An 18,911-nucleotide genomic window follows, 5' to 3' on the forward strand; every position below is an offset into this window, starting at 1 on the left:
GTGGCGCCATTACAATTGATGTCCTGCCTCGTAACTGAAGGAATCGAGTTAGGCATGCATTATCAGGGTTTTGTTATTCCGACTCCCCGAAGGAGGGAGTGGTTTTTGCGCATGGGCCTCGTCACAGTGACAGGGATGTGACCCCAGCCAAAACGTGACAAAAGCGTGATAAAGCGTGATTATCCGCGAATATCGGACGGACGAGCGCTAGTTTTAGATGGGACGCAGCAGCGTGACATAGTAGGTGTGGGATCGCTTACATCATGTGATAGTATCAGTTCCGAATGTTATCCGTCGGTTTGCCGAGTTGCCGAAGTTAGCGCTGACTTGATAACAATCAGTTACGTAATCGTATGGTCTACTGCGCTTTGGTTTCTCTGCGTAATGACAATTGCCGCATTTGGGTGGATTTTTGGGCGCTTATACGATAAGATAAGATAATAACTCCATACACACTGGCCGATCGATCGCCGATCGATCGTTATCCGGCCCGATCAACCGCTTTCCCATGACCCCCCCCCCCGGGGGAGTCGGAATGCGGCGCTTGGCGCCACTTTACTCACGTAGGCGTTCGCGACAAGGCTTCGAACGTCTCGAGCCCTAACCCCAAATTGAGGTAACTCGGTTGATGTAAGCGACCCGCGTTTTCCTTTCGATTTTGCTTCTACTCTTCGGTCGATACCTTACTCTTGCCGCCATGGACAATCCTTATCTCGCGCACCACAAACAGAAGAAAGCATATGGATCAGGCGCGACTAACGGAGATGCGACCAGCAAAGAGCCACTGTTCGGTTTTGTACCGCGTAGGGTGAAAGGGGAACAAGTACGCAAAGCTCTGGTGCGTTACGTTCGTCTCGCCTCAGTCTGCACAACGCTGAATGCGTAGTTTTCAGGATGGCGATATTAACCCATTCACGAAACAACCCCACACCCCGCAATACAAGAAGATCTTGGAGGCGCGCAAAAAGTTGCCGGTGTTTGGGCAGATGGACGAGTTCATGACGATGGTGAGCCTGCAGGCCTTTCACTTCTGTCCTGTTTTCTGCTCTCAGTGGTCCTGAAATTGTGTAAGCTGATGTTTCAGAACACAAGTTTTCGAACAATCAGATTATAGTCATGGTTGGAGAGACCGGGTCTGGGAAGACGACGCAGTAAGATCCACCTTTCGTGTGCGCACGCAGCTATGCACGCTAACGGCTCGCCGTTTTTGTCCAGAATACCGCAGTTCGTTTGCTTTTCAGATCTTCCGCATACGAGGGGGAAGATGGTTGCGTGCACGCAGCCTCGGCGAGTCGCTGCGATGTCCGTTGCGAAGCGTGTGGCTGATGAGATGGACGGTGCGTTACATGTCCCTTTTTCAGTCTGTGATCCACTCGTATTGAGAAAAGCTCCTGCTATGTAGTTCAACTTGGCCGCCAAGTCGGGTACTCGATTCGGTTCGAGGACATGACCGAGCCTGGGACGACATTCCTGAAGTACATGACGGACGGTATGCTTCTGCGTGAAGCCATGAATGACAACGAACTATCCCGGTATTCTACCATCATTCTGGACGAGGCCCACGAGCGCACACTCTCCACCGATATCCTCATGGGTCTTCTCAAATCCCTCGCTAAGCGTCGGTCCGACCTCAAAATTATCGTCATGAGCGCCACGCTCGACGCTTTGAAGTTCCAAAAGTACTTCGGCATCACTGGCGACGGGTCACAACCAGCCCCACTGTTCAAGGTTCCCGGTCGGACGCATCCCGTAGAGGTCTTCTATACGCAAGAACCCGAACCGGACTACGTCGAAGCCGCGATACGAACGGTCCTTATGATTCACCGCGCTGAGGAGCCGGGTGACATCCTACTCTTCCTGACGGGTGAGGAGGAGATCGAGGACGCTTGCAAAAAGATCAAGATCGAGGCGGATGACCTGATGAACCAAGATCCCGACTCTGTCGGCCCGCTTGTGTGCATTCCCTTGTACTCCTCTTTACCGCCCGCACAACAACAACGAATATTCGACCCGGCGCCCTCTGCCCGTTCTGGCGGTGGGCCGCCCGGGAGGAAGGTCGTCGTCTCGACAAACATCGCCGAAACGTCGCTTACCATCGAAGGTATCGTCTACGTCGTCGACCCCGGATTTTCGAAACAGAGGGTATACAACCCGCGGATACGAGTCGACAGTTTGTTGGTATCCCCTATATCGAAGGCGTCTGCGCAGCAACGAGCAGGTCGTGCTGGGCGTACGAGGCCCGGAAAATGCTTCCGGCTGTATACGGAGAAGGATTTCATGAAGGAGCTTGAGGAGCAGACGCACCCGGAGATCCTCCGCAGCAACTTGGCGAACACGGTTCTCGAATTGGTCAAGTTGGGGATAAAGGTATGTCCCTTGCATCGTTGGTTGCCAGTGCGCTCATCCAGCTCGCGGTGTTATAGGATCTTGTACGATTCGACTACGTCGACGCTCCTGCGCCGGAGACACTCATGCGCGCCCTGGAACTGCTCAACTACCTCGCGGCTTTGGACGATGAAGGCAACTTGACTCCGTTAGGGGCCATGATGGCCGAATTCCCTCTTGACCCTCAGGTGCGCACGCATCCATCATGCCTTGCTGTGTTGCGGCTGATTCTCGCCGTGCTCAGCTCTCGAAGATTCTCATCATCAGTCCGGAATTCAAGTGTAGCAACGAGATCTTGACCATCACTGCGATGTTATCAGGTACGATGGTGACTCTTTCACCGCATCACTGTACACTAACAAGCTTTAGTACCGAATATCTGGGTTCGTCCCAACAACCAGCGACGGGAAGCTGACGCCGCAAAGGCGCTCCTCACTGTCCCGGACGGAGATCATCTGACATTATTGAATGTGTACAATAACTACATGCAAAGTGAGTTGGTATGCACCCCAATCAAGATCGACGATCTTCTCATGAATGTATTGCTCAGACCAGAATGACAAGAACTGGACATGGACCAATTACCTCTCCGCCCGCGCCTTGGCTCAGGCTGATAACGTGCGCGCGCAGCTGCTGCGGAACATGGAACGGTTCGAGATCGAGTTGATGTCTATCACGGATCCTCGCAAGCTATATATCGCCGTGCGTATGGCGCTCGTGTGCGGCTTCTTCATGCAAGTCGCGCACAAGGAAGGCGAGAAGGGCCAATACTTGACGGTGAAGGACAACCAAGTCGTTGGCCTACACCCCAGTTGCGGCCTGGACGGCCAGCCGGAGTGGGTGATCTTCAACGAGTTCGTGCTCACGACGCGACCGTACATACGCACGGTGACCGAAATCAAACCCGAATGGTATGTCGTTGTCGACCGAACGAAACGTCGTCATACTCATGTCTCATGCAGGCTGCTGGAGTATGCACCACAGTACTACGACCTCAGTAGTTTCCCGGAGGGAGAGACAAAGCGAGCCCTAGTAAGGGTAGCGAATAAGAAAGCAGGGAAGTTTGCCGGGCGGACGGACGATGGATCCGAGCGCGACGCGAAACGGAGAAAGAAGGCGAGGCAGTAGTTGTGGGTTACGGTGCTGGTACTTCATTGGCCCGTTCTTCTTTCGGTAGAAGTGGTTGTATGAATATGAATTTCTTGGTGTGCTACTGTTGTACTCCATTTAGCTCGTTCGTGTGGCAGGAGTGGGATCACTAGCGTCGTATCGTGGCACTTTACCGCCGACATTGGACCTAGTGATATGACGATCTGACATCGTTTGTGATCCGATCCGGCTTGTATTCATTCGACGCAAACTTCTATCCTTTCTTTAGTTTTACTTCTATCTCTTGTGCATGTCGCAACGTTAACTTTCCCCTGACTACCTAGAAGTCCTCAATTCAGCCTCCCACGCATGCGCGACTTGCCTTCCCCGCAACCCTTGAATCCGTGCTCTCGGACCGACGCTCTCGATGGCATCCGCACTCCGACAGCCCGGAAAGGAGAGCCTGCGGCATTCCGTGGTCTCATTTCTACACAGTGGCAAACATGTTTCCTCCGCTGCTTGATCAGCTGCTCTTCAGAGACTGAGGCACAGCAGACAAGTCTCGTCCCAGCCGCGACACCTTCAATACATTTGCTGTCACCTCCGAAAGCATCCTATGAGACATGAAGATCGCGTATACGATGAGGCTATATCATGTATGTTCTCTACCGGATTACAGCGTGTCAACCTTGGACACGCCCGCTCGAACGCGGTCATCGTATAGAGCCGTATAACACAAACGCAGTAGGTTAGGCTGCCCTTAAATACACGCTCAGGGTAGGCGGGCTTCAACAGCCTCGTCGAACGATACCGTACACTGTCGCTGGCTATCATGGCGACCAAATCGTCCGATATCACCATGCTCGCTGAGATCATCAGCCAGAACGTAACCGTCATCCAGAGCATATCTGACCAGCTCAAGACGCCTCATCCTACGCTCGATGACACATATGACTCTGGCAGCAAAGCCGAACAACTCACTCTCCACCCCGAGGTCCTCAGCTCTGCTTTCCTGGCTATATCTGCCGCATCTCAGCTCATTGCGACGCTTAAGCTTCCGGGGCTTTCGTTGCTCGATAGAGCCAACTGCGTAAGCCGGTCGGACATAATCACATGCTATCAAAATTCTAACATACTACTAGTTTCACATACCATCGGCATTTAGGATCTGCCTCGAATCTGCCGTCGCGGAGATACTGCGGGAAGGTGATCCGGACGGCGTAGATGTCGCAGAGATAGCGTCAAAGTCTGGCATAGATGCTGGTCCTTTAGGTGGGTGAAAGCCGTGTGCATTAACTAGATACGATAGCGCCCCCGAGATAAACATGCTTGCTAACATTCGGGATTGTTATGTCAACAGAAAGAGCTCTCCGACTCCTAGCAACTCATTACATATTCAAGGAGGTGCGTGTGTCTTACTAGACGTGTGAAGACACCACTGCACTGATAATTGTAGACGCGTCCTAACGTGTTTGCCAACAATCGCCTTTCCTCCATGTTGGATTCTGGGAGGAGCAGCGCCACGGTTCTTGCTCTGGGACAGTATGCATAAACCCACCTCATAAGCATGATGTACCACTCATATCATTGCGCAGGAGACGCGATAAGCCAATTGTTAATGGCATTACCAATATTCAAGGCGAGAAATATGTCGGAACAGACGGTATCACAGCTCTCCTTGAGCAGAAGTAAGTACCCAAACAGGTCGCACATCAATACGGCTTCTCATCGACTACCTTGAGCACAGCGCAGATGAAGTGTATAAGGCGTCTGCATACATCCCAGACACTGTGCTATCCAACGACTGGTCCAAAACTCCCTTCCAGCGAGCGTTCAATTTGGAGAAATCTATTTGGGATTTTTACGAAGAATATCCAGCGCATCTCCAAAGGATTCAGATTGCCATGGAAGGCTTTGTCGGTGTACGACCTCAGTTGAAGTTGCTCAAAGGTACGTGACCTTAATTTATAATATTATTGCTCGTTGTTCAACCCACTGTGTGTTAGGATTCGATTGGGCTCAACTACGTGCCGGCTCACTGCTAGTCGATGTCGGTGGAGGTAATGGCTCCGAGTCGTATGAGATTGCGAAGAAGGCGCCACACCTCAAGATTATCATCGAGGACCGCGAAGAGACAGTCAAGCAGGTCACTGGTCCGGTGAGTGGAGTTGTGACACGGTTCAGCCAATACTAACATATTGAGGCTATAGACGTGGCAAGCACACGCGGAGAAGAAATCATTGCTGGACTCCGGTCGCGTTAGCCTTCTAGGTATTTGTTCTGCGCGAACAACGTCATGTCGGGCATGACGCTTATATTCTGCCTTCTAGGTCAGGACTTTTTCGATGCGCAACCTGACGACCTTGGAAAGGTCGCGATGTTCTTTATGCGTTTTATAACACACGATTGGCCCACATCGGATTGCGTCAGAATCCTCAGACGCTTGCACGCCGCAGCTGCCCCCGACACCCTACTCCTGATTAACGATCAAGTCGTTCCGTACGCGTGCCCCACGCCGCCGTCTTTGATCTACCCAGGCTCGTGGACACCTGACGTGCCGTCCCCTTTGCTGGCTAATCTGGGAGAAGCGAGTGCGGAGGTGTACTTCATCGACTTTGCCATGACGGCGCTGTTTAACGGTCAGGAGAGAACCCTGGGAGAGTTCAAAGAGATGGCGGAGCAGGCCGGATGGAAGATCGAGAAGGTGTACCAGACGGTGGGGAGTCGCATTAGCCAGGTCGTTTGCTCCAAGATTTAGTAAGTTACTTGGTTCATAAGTTTTGTACAACACCTGGTTTCTGTGAATATTACTCGAAGTTTTATTCTGTCTATTACGTTTTGTAGCAATGATTGTAGCTCAGTATACTTTACCTGGTATCTCTCCGGACTGAAATCTGTACAACCGTGGCGGTGCTGAAATACGGCTGTGTAAATGCGCATCACGTGCTCATTCCACTTTGGTTTTAATTTAACTTATTGATCACTAACTCTACAGTGAGCTTTGCAATTAGACATATTTTATGTTAGAAGCCTATGTTACTTTTACGCCTTGAAACGAGGCTTGAAATGCGACTTGGCAGGAATATAACATATTGTTCTCACGCTAATATTACACATCAGTTACCGCTCTAACATGAACCCGTCCAGCGTTGCTTGATGAAGCAACGGATTCTGAACCAGTGGAGGCTGGAAATGCTGAATTATCAATGTCACCGTGGTGCAAGCGAAGGTGGGCGCGCGGGGCACCCGCCGCTTTTCTAGTACTTAACATGGAATGCAGAAAATGTTTGCAGGGAAAAATTGCTTTCTATGGTTATCTTTGCCCGAAAAGACGCGTCGTGTTAGCCGCGTCGCGTTCTTTCTTCCTTGCACCTCCTTCATAATGGCCCACGATACCAATCCACGCCCTCACAAGCGCCAGCGCCTCCAGAGCGCATCGCAAATCGCGCTCTTGTCGCCGGTCTCGTCCTCGCAGCCGTTGTCGTCGCCTCTGACATCCCTGCCACCCTCGTCGCCGATCCGCGACGCGTCCAACGCGTCTCGCCTGCTCGCTTCGCATCCGCAGCAGCAGCCACACCCACCTCTTGGTTCCAAGGTCGCAGGAAATTGCAAACAGCTCGAACAAACCACCGCGGAGTTGAATCGTCTTCCTGCCCCCGCTCTACTCCTTTCACTGCCGAAACTTCTCGCCGTACCGCCCAATCACCCGCTACACGCCCGCTCATTGCATCTCTCTCTGGTCTCATTTCGGAAATGTCTCATGGTACCTGGATTGAATCCGGAGGAAGAATGCAGAGCATGGACTGGTTTGGTGGAGGTCGGTATGAGCATCATTGAAGGTGGCTGGCCAGAGAAGGAAGAAGAGGATTGGGCACATGGAGTGGAGGCAGAGGTGAGACTCCGGATACGCCTCGATCTATTCACGGTCATAGTACTCACGAGACTCCGTAATGTAGGTGGATAAAGCGATCTCCAAAGGGGTGCGCGACATTTTATACGCATATATGCGCATATTGACACTTGCTTGGCGTATTAGCTTATGCTCTCACAAAAGGTACCGTAACCTAGGCCATCTTCCGCGTGGTAGCGAGGCTCATCTTATCTGTTGTAGCATCCATCCCTGCAAGTCTACAGATCTCTCCTCTCCATCCACCAAGCCACCCTCGCACATTGGCAACGCAAACAGAAGTTCTCCCGCAACGTGATGAAGCGTTTACTATCGTCATTTTCATCATCTTCCACATACCCCAATCCGCACGGCGTTGTGGTTGCAGACGCGAGCTGGTCGCTGCGAGATCCGCCGCATATAGTCTATACCGCATACCTCACCGCCATCGAGCATCTAGTGTCGACGATCACCGATACCTCCTCTTCGGCCTCGTCACCGCAATTGAGCCCGAGAAAGCAAGAACGACTGGAGCCCTTCTCGCCTGCGAAGTTCCGACCAACGGGTTCTTCGCGACGGATGGATCTCAACGTCCAGACTGCGTTAGATTACCTGGAGAAGATGAACGGAATGGCACAACAGGCCGGACATGACCGGATAAAGCAACTCGTGGCGGTAATTGCTTGTTCTGTTCTGCGCTCGTTCAACGTCCCCCCATCTCTAACCTTGCCACGCTAGGTTCTCAAGCTCCGCACACTGCTGTCAGCGGGACTATATGATCTCCTCGCCGGACCTAACGGGGTCCTTGCGGATGCGGAACGAGCGTTTGCCATATCCTACAACGTTTCAGAGGAGAAGAAGTCAAGGGCCGATCCGGTGAAGGCGGATGCTTCGTTCACTTCTGATAATCTTCCGGAAATGCAAACGTTCGCGGATGCTACGGAGACGGCACTGGCGTTACATGTCCTCATCATGGGGGTCGTGTATTATACACAAGTCGGAGAAGGTACGTCCCGGGTTAAGGTGTGGCTTAGGAATGCCGACGGACGTCTAGGCAGCTGCTCAGGCCAGCCCGCGGTCTAAACATCTACACGCGTTGATGGATGCCGGTGCCTTGGAAGGTTTCAAAGACAGCTCAATCACGGTGAGTCCGTATTGGCCGCATTCTGCATTCTGCGTTTTCTGACCATTCGCCTGGGAGCAGATACCACTTGATCCATGCCCTCCGTTGAGTTTGCGCTTGACGCACCCGCGAATATTATGGCATTTGGTGTATTTGCTTGGCGCCACCTCTAAGGTACTTCAGTACCCGCTCTACTACAGGATGCGCCCGATGATAACGCATCGCTATAGCGGGACACAGTTGGTCGTAAGCCGCGGCGAAAAGTCTGGGCCGAACAAGGTCTCGCTCAGTTCGATAAGGCCGACAAGGAGACAGGGGCGCCGCCGGCCTTGTGTGAGTTTTTTAATACTTGGGTAGGTTTGCAGGAGCTCAGTGGGGTTTCGTTCAGTTCCGACGTGGGCGAGTGCAGGAGACGTCTCCGAGCTGGAGCAGCGTTTGGCTCGGATAAAGGCGGATCTAATGTGCGAGTTAGTGACGGTATCCATAATGCGCAGTGAATGGGACAAAGCCAAGCAGGTATTTACGAGACAGTCGTCCCTATCGACGTAGACGCTTACGGTTGTACTCTTGTGCTTCAGACGCTCGACTCTCTCATCGCGCATGCGCGCACAAGCCTCATATGGGATTCATACTCATGCCGGATAGCATTGCACTATGCCCATCTCGCGCACGCTCTTGGTCGCTCTTCGCGTGCGCGAGAGCTCTATAAGGTGGCTGCGTTCATATCGGACGAGAATGTGAGGGAATACGGTGGAAGAGGCGAAGGATTGGTAGTGAGGGCCGCTGCCAAAGCCGGCCACGTACTACTGGCGATCGGGCGAAGGTGCGAGAGATCAAGTCGTGGAGACGAAGGAGCTAGAGTCGCGGTTGGGAAGGCATCAGAGAGCGAGGATGAGGATGAGGACGAAGGCTTCGATCCCAAGGAGGTGATTACGGAGTGCCGTGCGGCCGGGGGTATGCTCGACGCAATCGCTCACATAGTGGAGGCTGGCGTGGCGACTGAGATCATCTCCGCGAAGTACGTCGCCTGATACCTTTCCTATAATTGTTCTCATCGCATCTACGGGGTTAGACAACACTTGAAGCGCTCGTTGGACGTGGCCGCAGCTGCGCAGGATAACTACCTTCGAGCCCTGGTCCTGGCCCTTATAGTGGCACATTATACGCACACGGCCGAGGAGCACGCGTGGCAGATGCTGAATACCTGTGAGATGCTCGCTGCTGGCCTTGGGGCACCGCCCAAGGCCTCGTCCTCGACGGAAGGAGGAAATGTTGTTCTCGGCCTGTGGATCGCGGAACGGATGCTGGGTATGCTATAGCTTGTGCATTGGAGGGATCGTTGCTGACGCCATCCGTAGAGATACTCAGAAGAAATGAAGAGGGCCAGGGTGTTGCTAAACTTGTTGCGAAGCAGGAGATGCTACGTCACGGCTTGAAGAGGCTCATTCAGCACGGGAACTCGATGGCAATGTGACGCCGACTCCGAATCTTCGCGTTTACGGGAGCAGAAGGTCACTGCCTCGATTTCCCCCAGGCAACGCCTAGTGCCAGCCAGATGGATATTGCTGACGATGCTGTTGCGTCGCCGTTTATGGAAACGTTTGCTGTTATTCATCATCCGCAATACCTGCGACATGGCAGGAGTATATCGTAGTTACGACGAGCATATTAGGTGGATCGGCCTGTCGGCCACGCGCCAAGCCGTGAACATTCGGGGTATGTGGGCCGTTCCTGTTGGGGGACCTGTGCTAGCGATCCACCACCATCGCCACCACCTCTCTCGGGTCGTCCTGTAATTCCACATGTGATGCACGACGGCCCACGATCGATTGTTACAAGAATCTATCCGGTAATTCAGTGGTTCGACAAATCACATTCGGCGTCCGAAACGCAGGTCTGGCGGTGGCCGTAGGCGGTGTACAGGGTTCGCACGGGCTTTTACTAAGAACGCCTTGACGCTCGCTCTACGCTTCGGCTACTATCCATTCGCCATCTTTATACATTCACTTTCTGTGCAACATACTCTCCTCGGTGCGCACCCGGACGTTGCGCAGTATGGAATACGTGGCGGCAAGTTGACTGTCCTTCCGGCACATCCTGTGCAATATTCAATGATCCGGCTGTGGTGTGCTTTCGGTGTTGATATCTGGCTGTTCAGCTACGCAATGGTCTGCCTTCTCTCCATCGCGACGTTGCCAACCGGTCTGGCCGCGATCTATTCATTATGGGCTGGCGTAGATGCCTACCAGAGTGCTGCGGATTGTTGTCGCTTCACGCGTTTTGGCAGGCGGATACAGTATAAGAGGGCATGTCGCAGCTCTCCGATTCTTTACCCCGGTCGGTCCCCATCATCTCGTACAGTCACTTTCCTTTGCTTTGTAGGCCAGGCGCCGTTGTCTATCATATCCCTAAACATCCCATCCCTCTCGAAAACAACATGTTCGTTCGTGCATCGGTGTTCACTCTTGCGGCCTTGGTTGTCTATGCGCTTGCCGCCCCTACGCGCCGAACCAACACCGGAGACGGTGGGTTACACCCGAAATCGATAGGGGCCTTGTAACCGAGTAGCTTTAGTCACGTTCTTTGAGCCTGGTCTGGGCGCATGCGGTCAAACCAATAGCGCATCCGATTCGATCGTCGCCATTTCGTCGACGTTGTTCCAGTACGTTTTGCTCTTACCGGCGCTGAACTTGTCGGCCAATTATTTCTGTTGCCTATCACAGAAGCTTGCAAGGCGCCACTGCGAACCCAAACGCTAACCCCGTGTGTGGGAAGACCATCACGGCGAACTGTGCGTGATATGGGTGTATCTACTCTCATTTAGTTGTATTGATTCATGAATTCTAGTCCAAGGGAAGACTGCCACTGTGACCATCGTGGACGCTTGCCCCGGTTGCGCGCAGTTCGACCTTGATTTCTCGCCGGCGGCGTTCAGTCAGCTCGCAGACCCCAGCGTAGGCAGGTTGACTGGCGTCACATGGGACTTCGACTAGTGGGTTTGCGGGGCGACGCTGGCAAGTGTTGTCTCATGACGTTGTCCCAGCGGGGATGTTGGACGAGGATACTATATCGGTGATATTGATGGCAGTGCATACTGAGCAATGAAAGTTGTCTTGCCGATGCGCATATCTGGACAACATCGAGTCATATCTCGAAACACTCATTTCGGTCAAGAAAAGAAGCTGAGGGGCGCCCTAGAACACTTCAGAGACTGATAGGTAGATCTGGCCCCAAGTCCAACGGAAAATCGGTGCTCAATCCTCCGAATGCCAATTTGATATTACCTGAGTCCAAGGTACAGCAGGCAATCACGAAGATCGTGCATCAATACTCACTTTCGGTAATTTCCGCGACCTCAAGCTGCTCGTCATCCGCAAAGACGAGGATCTGTGCGACAGTGGCGGCGAGGGTTGCGAAATTGGTTTGTACCACACTAGGCTTCCAGCCGAGCTCGAAAGGGAGTTTTTCCTGTTCGAACAGCATGTTGACGAAGCTTTGAGGCGCCATGGCAATGATCGGCGCGCTCATGACCTGCCAGGAGATTCCGTGTCAGGAAGGAATCGTCGCCCAGTCATCACGGACGCACTGATAAGTATAACGCCGCCTCGCCATACGCGATAAGTGCATGTTGGGCGAGCCATGTAATGTTAGGATTACGAGCGACGGAGTCTTCGAGGCGAGCTTGGCGGACAAGCCCGGCCGTCTCTGTGGTGTAGAAGCCGTTGACAGCGGAGTTGTTGAGTGTCTGGAATATAGTCGTATTGAAGTCGTGATTGTCGCCGAAGAACGCATCCTCGCGAGAGACTGAAGCTGTATCAGGGCGTGAGATGCGGAGGCAGGCATATCGATTTCACGCCGGACTTCTGTGCTCACCATCGTGTTCAATGGGGAAGTTGTGCCTGAATCGTCGATCAATGCCGTCGAGGTGAGTCAGAGAAATGATTAGTGCTTACTCGTTCAAATCGTCCAGGTCAAATATCAATCCTCCTTTCGCTATGGCGCCGTTCGAAAGAAGGGAAGTCGTCCCGATGACGGTACAGAAGTCAGCTCCAACGTTCAATCCATCTGCGCGCATCTTTGTGAATCAATATTTTTACCAACAGTATAAGCGTTAAAAACCTTGGCAAGCAGTAACAAGGGTAGGAATCGAGATGGACTTTCCGTCGCGGGGCAGGAAACCGTGGTTTGCGAGCCTGAGGGGGATTGGTAAGTGGCGTTACGACGTTCTCTTCGTTGTACTGCGATCTCATACGTGTTCAGACCGGGACAGGGGGAGCGGACGGCGCCTGAAATCTGCGACGCAGGTATCCATTCAGGTGGGCTCTGGGCGAACGCAACTGAAAGGAAGATCAGAGCCGTGTAGATAGTCAACATCGCGTGGCACTGGATAGGGTGGAACCTCGAGGAGAACGCAGAGTACAATGCATTCTTTAAGTGAGACCTCTTCATCATTTGGCGATGTTGCTTCACTGACATGACTTCACCAGAATAGAACGAGTGACGTCTCGTCTGGCGAGAGCCCAGCAGTGACCGGCGAGCTCCCTATAGTCTCTTAAGTATAGGTCGTGGGTACCGGAAGGTGAGGCTACACATGCCTGCATTGAATTGCCAACCTCGGGTGTATTCCATTCATCCACGCGGAGTGAGAGGAACCAGAGGATGGTATTGGTTTGACACTCGGATTTGCGCTCTTCGGGACGTAAAAACATGCAGTGGCAACGTGCGTATCAGATGATTGCTAGTCGTTTGCAGTACGTCGTCACTTCCCCGAACCAGTTTAGAATGTATGACGCGCGAGGATATATCGCGGAGCTGCGGCGAACGACCTCTTGTGCAACCGCGCCCGCGTTATGACGCGCAACTATCGTGCCGGGACAATCCTCGACGAGTAAAACTTGGGAGCGTGGTTTTTTAAGCAGCCTTCGTCCGATTAGAAGTTTCAACGTCGTAGCACAAGCGTTTATATGTACATGTATCTATTCACAGTAGGGCATTAGTGATGGTGGTACGCAATCGCTTGGCCGAGGAGATGCCTTCACCGAGCAGGCAGGCGGGCGCAAGCCAATGTTATGGTGCTTAATCCACTTTTGCAAGCTCCTTCGCACCTGCCGCAATGGCATCGGGGTCCTCTTCCTTCTTTGCAGCCGCGTTTACGGCGCTGAGGTACGTGTCTGTGTGATCATGTCAATACAGCGGTCTTGAGAAGCACATAGCAACAGCCTTAGGGTAGGCACTGGGATCCGAGCAGGATAGAAGAGAGAACGCACTCCAGAACAAGCTGACCACGCCGACAAAGACAAAACGGAAGTGAGGCGGTACTAGACCGAAGTTGATAAGTTGCGCAGGAATAAATACACCCCTGATGCGACAGTTAACATCGGCAGCTCCAAAGGTACGTCAAGAGACGCCTACCAGTTCTTAACGAGAGTGGGAGCATAATTTTCTTTTATACGTTCCTTGGCACCTTCAAGGCCCTTGCCTGGGGTATAACCATCAGAACAGGCCATGACACGGAGGTGAGCTCAGTAAAGAATGCACCTTCAAGAAGAGACATGGACCCGAAAAAGAATGCGACAATCCCGGGAGTCAGAAGGAACTGATCCATCCATACCTGGATGTCGCGCAGACAAATTAGACTCCGATAGTGAGGCTGAGATATGACGACCGCACCATGTACACCACGCCCCGCTTTTTGTTCGCGAATTGTATCCGGCTCAGGAACTGGAACCATTTCGTGACAATCGGACCGAATAGACATCCTACGACAGCCAATGGCAGCACGAGCCATGCATCAAAGGGTGACCGTATCGCAAACGCCTTATCATCACCTGCCACTTTACTCCGTAAACGGGATTGTGGGCTCACCTCCATAGAAGCTCAGTCGCGCTGTCCTCGCCAGGTCGTGATTCTTTCCCTTCTTCTCGATGGCCTGCTGCGCCAGCACGTCGCCTGCGCCGAACAGGAACGCGGCCGTACCGCATTGCGCAAGCATCGGTCGGCGCTGAAGGACGGAGCTGCAGGACAGACATGAGCAACGATCTTCGAGAGTTATAGTGAGCATTCACTTGTAGGCGCGGAAGAGTCTGGAGGCCATGGTGGACGATTGCGAACGACAAGGGACGCGCTGGCGAGTGGAGACGCCCCCTTCGGAAATGCGGGGTTCGGTGAGGTAATCGGGGGCGGCGGCAACCCGGTCCGGTCGTTCTCACGCCTCACTTACGTTTTGGCTACATAGCGCGACTTCGCGCCTGCCTTCACTCTGATCAGGACCGTGACTATGCACCAGGGAAAACGATTGGAAGGTACGACGCGGGCGCGAATGTGCAGGGTTATATGTGCCGGCTAGGACGGTGCTCTGGTCCAAGCTACGACTTCCATCCCATCTTATCCTTGCCGTGTGACGACTGTTCGTACTGGAGCGACATACGGTACCCCACGGCATCTCACAGACTGCCGGCACCATTATTGCTCAGTGGGATCTTCGGATGCTACACATCCTCGCTGCATGATCGAAGACCGCCCTTGGAAATCGACGTGCGATGACTTCGGAGACTAATACGATGCTGTGTTCGTCGGTATGGAAAGCAGCAGACGCGGACGGACAGGACAATCCCCGGTCGCACGCTTCTCCAAGCCTGTGCGAAGGTCTGACAACTTGCCGCCGCACCCGGTCCCGGAGTGGGAACAGGCCGTCCGCACTTGGCAGCCGACGCAGCGTGTATGGGCTCCTGCATGGCTTGCTACACGGTGGACCGTTCCCGACCGGTCTGCGCCACGTTCTGTGCGCACACGTACCCGCGCGATGGGAACAGGAAACGCAGATATAACTCGTCTACCCGCCGCCTCCGCTTGGCAAAGACGAACTTCCAACTTCATCTTTCGCATCTCCCGCCCCTCTCTCCTTTCTCGTAATTCGCAACGATGTCGCGCGCCGCCAAGAAGCCCGACCCGCCGCTCAAGTTCGAGTTCACGACGAACAGCGTGCGGAACACGACGGTGTCCGTGGACGACGACAAGTTCATATACGAGATCGTCACCCGGTACTGGCACCCGAACATCACCAAGATCAACAAGGTCGACGTGGAGAGCCGTGAGGTCCGGCTCATCGCCGAGATCGAAAAGGCCGCCTCGCCCGGCGCCGAGGAGCGCGTGCGCCTCGGAGGCGAAGGCGCCCAGTGGGTCGACGCGAGCGAGTTCCTCAAGCAGGAAGCGAACGGGTTCGTACTGGCTTAGTGCCGTGCAATGTAGAGAGTAGGGCTGACATTCGCTGGACCAGCGCCACGACCTGGGTATCCGAGACCGGTGAGGAGTACAGATGGGATAAACAGAAGGGAAAATTGGCTGTAAGCATCTGATACACGCTCGGCGAGACACAACCGTCTGATGCGCAATGATCTAGCTTTTAAAGGCGTCAGAGGAAGCAGAGAAGCCCGAGCCACTTGCGAAGTACCACCCACACAAGCGTCATTTCTTTTTCTTCCGTATGTCGAAGCATGCATGGCTCGAGGTCAAGCCTGAGGCCGTCGGCGCACTTGATCAACTCATCAGTGAGTCGCTAACCATATCTGCGGAAGACCGCAGCAGCGTGCTGATATTTGCTTGACTATCCAGTCAGTTACATCCTCGTCGAGAGAAAGCGAAGGCATGGTAAAGCGTAGGCCGAGTTGCATTGCTTCGCAGATAGCTTCCTTGTATTGTACGTTGAATGGTCTAATGAGCGAGATAGATTTTTTGCGGGTTAGAGATACGATTTGCATGCCTGGTGTGATGTGCGTGCCGCGTGCGGTGACCAGGGGTCGACAAGGCCCCGGGAACCTCCGAAGCGCGTTCCGGGAACGCGCACGTGCATCTTCTCGAAATTTCCCCGGCCGAGTTTTTCAAGTGCATCCGCCTCGTCATCCCCGTTCTTGCACCCCGTTCTCATCCTCTCCACCTCCCCCTCCTTGTTCCTTGGTCTCGCCATGTCCCTCTCTGCCTCCTCGTCTTCCAGCGTTCTCCGTCGTGCCGCCGCTGCCGTCAAGCCTGTGCTTGCTCGCGGTGCGCACAAGGAAATCAAGTTCTCGAACGACGGACGCGCGAGCATCCTCAAGGGTGTCGATGTTCTTGCCGACGCGGTCAGCGTTACGCTTGGGCCCAAGGGTACGTCCAATGGCCAATTGGCTTTTATTGAGTTCGCTCAACATCGCGTTGCAGGCCGGAATGTGATCATCGAGCAGTCATTCGGCGGCCCGAAAATCACGAAGGGTACGTGTGCTTGCGGTTCCACTCAGACCTTTCGAGTAACTTATATATCGTTTCATAGATGGTGTTACTGTCGCGAAGTCAATACAGCTCAAGGACAAGTTCGAGAACCTTGGTGCTCGGTGAGCTCCCCCATCCGTTATTGGTAATGAGGTTGGGAGTGTTCATCACTTCCGCTTCAGGCTTGTACAGGACGTTGCTCAAAAGACCAATGAGATCGCCGGTGACGGTACGACGACTGCGACTGTTCTTGCGCGCGCCATCTACTCGGAAGGTGTGAAGAACGTCGCCGCCGGTTGCAACCCTATGGACCTCCGCCGCGGTTCGCAGGCCGCCGTGGACCGCGTCGTCGCGTTCCTCTCCGAGAACGCGAAGCCGATCACTACCACCTCTGAGATTGCGCAGGTGGCGACCATCTCCGCGAACGGCGATACCCACGTGGGCGGTCTCATTGCACAGGCGATGGAGAAGGTCGGAAAGGAGGGTGTGATCACCGTGAAGGAGGGCAAGACGATCGAGGATGAGATCGAAATCACGGAGGGCATGCGCTTCGACCGTGGTTTCATCTCTCCTTACTTCATTACGGATGTGAAGACGCAGAAGGTCGAATTTGAGAAGCCGTTGATCCTCCTCGCGGAGAAGAAGATCTCGTAGGTCTCCGTTTATACGACTCGCTGATCTTCCGGCTAATATTCTGTTAGTGTTCTCGCCGACCTCATGCCCTCCCTTGAAGCCGCTGTGTCGCAGCGCCGTCCTCTGCTCATCATCGCGGAGGATGTTGACGGAGAAGCCCTTGCCGCGCTCATTGTCAACAAGCTCCGTGGCCAGCTCCAGGTCGCCGCCGTCAAGGCTCCCGGCTTCGGTGACAACCGCAAGAACATCCTTGGCGATATCGCTATCCTTACTGGCGGCACTGTCTTCACGGATGAGGTCGACGTCAAGCTCGATGCTGCGACCCCTGACATGCTCGGATCCACGGGTAGCGTGACTATCACCAAGGAGGATACCATCATCCTCAATGGCGATGGCGGCAAGGACGCCATCCAGGCTCGCTGCGAGCAGATCCGCGGCGTGATCTCTGACCCCACCACCAGCGACTACGACAAGACCAAGCTCCAGGAGCGCCTTGCCAAGCTCTCCGGCGGTGTTGCCGTCATCAAGGTCGGTGGCGCTAGCGAAGTCGAGGTCGGCGAGAAGAAGGATCGCTACGACGACGCGCTCAACGCGACCCGCGCGGCCGTCGAGGAGGGTATCCTTCCCGGTGGCGGTGTTGCGCTGCTTAAGGCGTCCCTCGCGCTCGCGACCAACTCCCCTGCGGCTGGCGCGTCCACCTCCTCACCTGTCTCACCCGACGCGAAGCCGATCGCTACGGCGAACTTTGATCAGGACCTCGGCGTCTCCATCGTCCGCCGCGCGCTCACCCATCCCTCGCGAACGATCCTGAAGAACGCCGGCGAAGAATCCAGCGTGATCGTCGGCACCCTGCTCCAGCAGTACGGCGCCAAGGACAAGTTTGAGTGGGGATACGACGCCAGCCGTGGCGAGTACGTCGACATGATCAAGGCCGGCATCGTCGACCCGCTGAAGGTCGTGAGGACGGCGTTGGTTGATGCTGCCGGCGTCGCCAGCTTGTTGACCACGAGTGAGGCGTGCGTCGTCGAGGCTCCCGAGGAGAAGGCCCCAGCGGCACCGATGGGTGGCATGGGCGGTATGGGCGGCATGGGCGGCATGTATTAGATGGACGAAAACCGCGGGCCAGAGGCCGGGTGATGGCCTTTGGTGGGTTGATCTCCACAAAAGTATCCTGCATCATGGGCTGTTGTTATCTGTTTCTGTCGCACGATTCTTCGCACTACTCACGATCCCCACGTCGCATTCGCTACTGTTATGTGCCTTATAGTTATACGTACTTTGCTAACGCTGCTCAATCCGCAATACAATCCACCACTCACCGCTTCCCTATTCTTTGCTGGATCGCCGCTCGCCACCAATCGACGGTGTTTATGTCAGTCCTTCCAATGAGAACGGATCCATTCCGAGTGTTGCGAGCGGCCGCGCGCCTCGAGGATCGCGTCGACGACTGGAAACTTTCGGGTTACCCGATCGTACCATATTCATAAACTCGTTCCGGGCGATCCATTTCACTGTGACCGCGCCCCCCCCCCCCCCCCCCCCCCCCCCCCCCCC

At 54.2% G+C, this 18,911-nt stretch overlaps 8 protein-coding genes across 8 annotated transcripts; 6 read left to right on the forward strand and 2 right to left on the reverse strand.

The window, feature by feature from the left end:
• Positions 1–697: 697 nt before the first annotated feature.
• Positions 698–3,552, forward strand: PUNSTDRAFT_93143 (P-loop containing nucleoside triphosphate hydrolase protein; the record flags this gene model as incomplete). The annotated part of the gene is made up of 10 exons (XM_007388481.1): positions 698–838; positions 894–1,007; positions 1,093–1,151; positions 1,216–1,337; positions 1,403–2,367; positions 2,424–2,573; positions 2,630–2,705; positions 2,755–2,877; positions 2,936–3,296; positions 3,348–3,552. 10 exons carry the CDS (start codon positions 698–700, stop codon positions 3,511–3,513), a joined length of 2,277 nt encoding a protein of 758 aa, XP_007388543.1. The 3' UTR covers positions 3,514–3,552.
• Positions 3,553–4,333: 781 nt separating this feature from the next.
• PUNSTDRAFT_76791 (S-adenosyl-L-methionine-dependent methyltransferase) lies at positions 4,334–6,232 on the forward strand (the record flags this gene model as incomplete). Its single annotated transcript, XM_007388482.1, has 9 exons — positions 4,334–4,564; positions 4,617–4,746; positions 4,835–4,878; positions 4,931–5,016; positions 5,070–5,162; positions 5,222–5,424; positions 5,481–5,632; positions 5,685–5,745; positions 5,805–6,232. 9 exons carry the CDS (start codon positions 4,334–4,336, stop codon positions 6,230–6,232), a joined length of 1,428 nt encoding a protein of 475 aa, XP_007388544.1.
• Positions 6,233–6,856: 624 nt separating this feature from the next.
• On the forward strand, positions 6,857–9,957 carry PUNSTDRAFT_138804 (uncharacterized protein; the record flags this gene model as incomplete). Its single annotated transcript, XM_007388483.1, has 12 exons — positions 6,857–7,366; positions 7,431–7,454; positions 7,511–7,528; positions 7,586–8,035; positions 8,099–8,366; positions 8,419–8,504; positions 8,565–8,657; positions 8,714–8,816; positions 8,872–8,999; positions 9,062–9,501; positions 9,556–9,791; positions 9,842–9,957. The coding sequence occupies 12 exons, from the start codon at positions 6,857–6,859 to the stop codon at positions 9,955–9,957; spliced, it is 2,472 nt and encodes an 823-aa protein (XP_007388545.1).
• A 963-nt stretch (positions 9,958–10,920) lies between these two features.
• On the forward strand, positions 10,921–11,476 carry PUNSTDRAFT_138805 (uncharacterized protein; the record flags this gene model as incomplete). Its single annotated transcript, XM_007388484.1, has 4 exons — positions 10,921–11,008; positions 11,058–11,145; positions 11,207–11,274; positions 11,331–11,476. 4 exons carry the CDS (start codon positions 10,921–10,923, stop codon positions 11,474–11,476), a joined length of 390 nt encoding a protein of 129 aa, XP_007388546.1.
• A 331-nt stretch (positions 11,477–11,807) lies between these two features.
• On the reverse strand, positions 11,808–12,857 carry HTP1 (heme-thiolate peroxidase; the record flags this gene model as incomplete). Its single annotated transcript, XM_007388640.1, has 6 exons — positions 11,808–12,014; positions 12,070–12,293; positions 12,357–12,382; positions 12,437–12,548; positions 12,603–12,676; positions 12,736–12,857. The coding sequence occupies 6 exons, from the start codon at positions 12,855–12,857 to the stop codon at positions 11,808–11,810; spliced, it is 765 nt and encodes a 254-aa protein (XP_007388702.1).
• On the reverse strand, positions 12,758–14,607 carry PUNSTDRAFT_93149 (uncharacterized protein). Its single transcript, XM_007388485.1, has 8 exons — positions 14,549–14,607; positions 14,349–14,497; positions 14,154–14,242; positions 14,022–14,094; positions 13,896–13,962; positions 13,751–13,842; positions 13,079–13,654; positions 12,758–13,025 (listed from the first exon to the last, which is right to left on the reverse strand). The coding sequence occupies exons 1-7, from the start codon at positions 14,575–14,577 to the stop codon at positions 13,560–13,562; spliced, it is 594 nt and encodes a 197-aa protein (XP_007388547.1). The 5' UTR covers positions 14,578–14,607; the 3' UTR covers positions 12,758–13,025; positions 13,079–13,559.
• A 629-nt stretch (positions 14,608–15,236) lies between these two features.
• On the forward strand, positions 15,237–16,141 carry PUNSTDRAFT_146604 (uncharacterized protein; the record flags this gene model as incomplete). The annotated part of the gene is made up of 4 exons (XM_007388486.1): positions 15,237–15,700; positions 15,760–15,826; positions 15,883–16,030; positions 16,095–16,141. Exons 1-4 carry the CDS (start codon positions 15,405–15,407, stop codon positions 16,139–16,141), a joined length of 558 nt encoding a protein of 185 aa, XP_007388548.1. The 5' UTR covers positions 15,237–15,404.
• A 254-nt stretch (positions 16,142–16,395) lies between these two features.
• Positions 16,396–18,677, forward strand: PUNSTDRAFT_93154 (chaperonin GroL). Its single transcript, XM_007388487.1, has 5 exons — positions 16,396–16,622; positions 16,677–16,727; positions 16,786–16,846; positions 16,907–17,374; positions 17,426–18,677. The coding sequence occupies exons 1-5, from the start codon at positions 16,445–16,447 to the stop codon at positions 18,459–18,461; spliced, it is 1,794 nt and encodes a 597-aa protein (XP_007388549.1). The 5' UTR covers positions 16,396–16,444; the 3' UTR covers positions 18,462–18,677.
• The last annotated feature ends 234 nt before the right edge of the window (positions 18,678–18,911 follow it).

This window comes from Punctularia strigosozonata, assembly GCF_000264995.1.
Source record: "Punctularia strigosozonata HHB-11173 SS5 unplaced genomic scaffold PUNSTscaffold_19, whole genome shotgun sequence".
Lineage (NCBI taxonomy): Eukaryota > Fungi > Basidiomycota > Agaricomycetes > Corticiales > Punctulariaceae > Punctularia > Punctularia strigosozonata.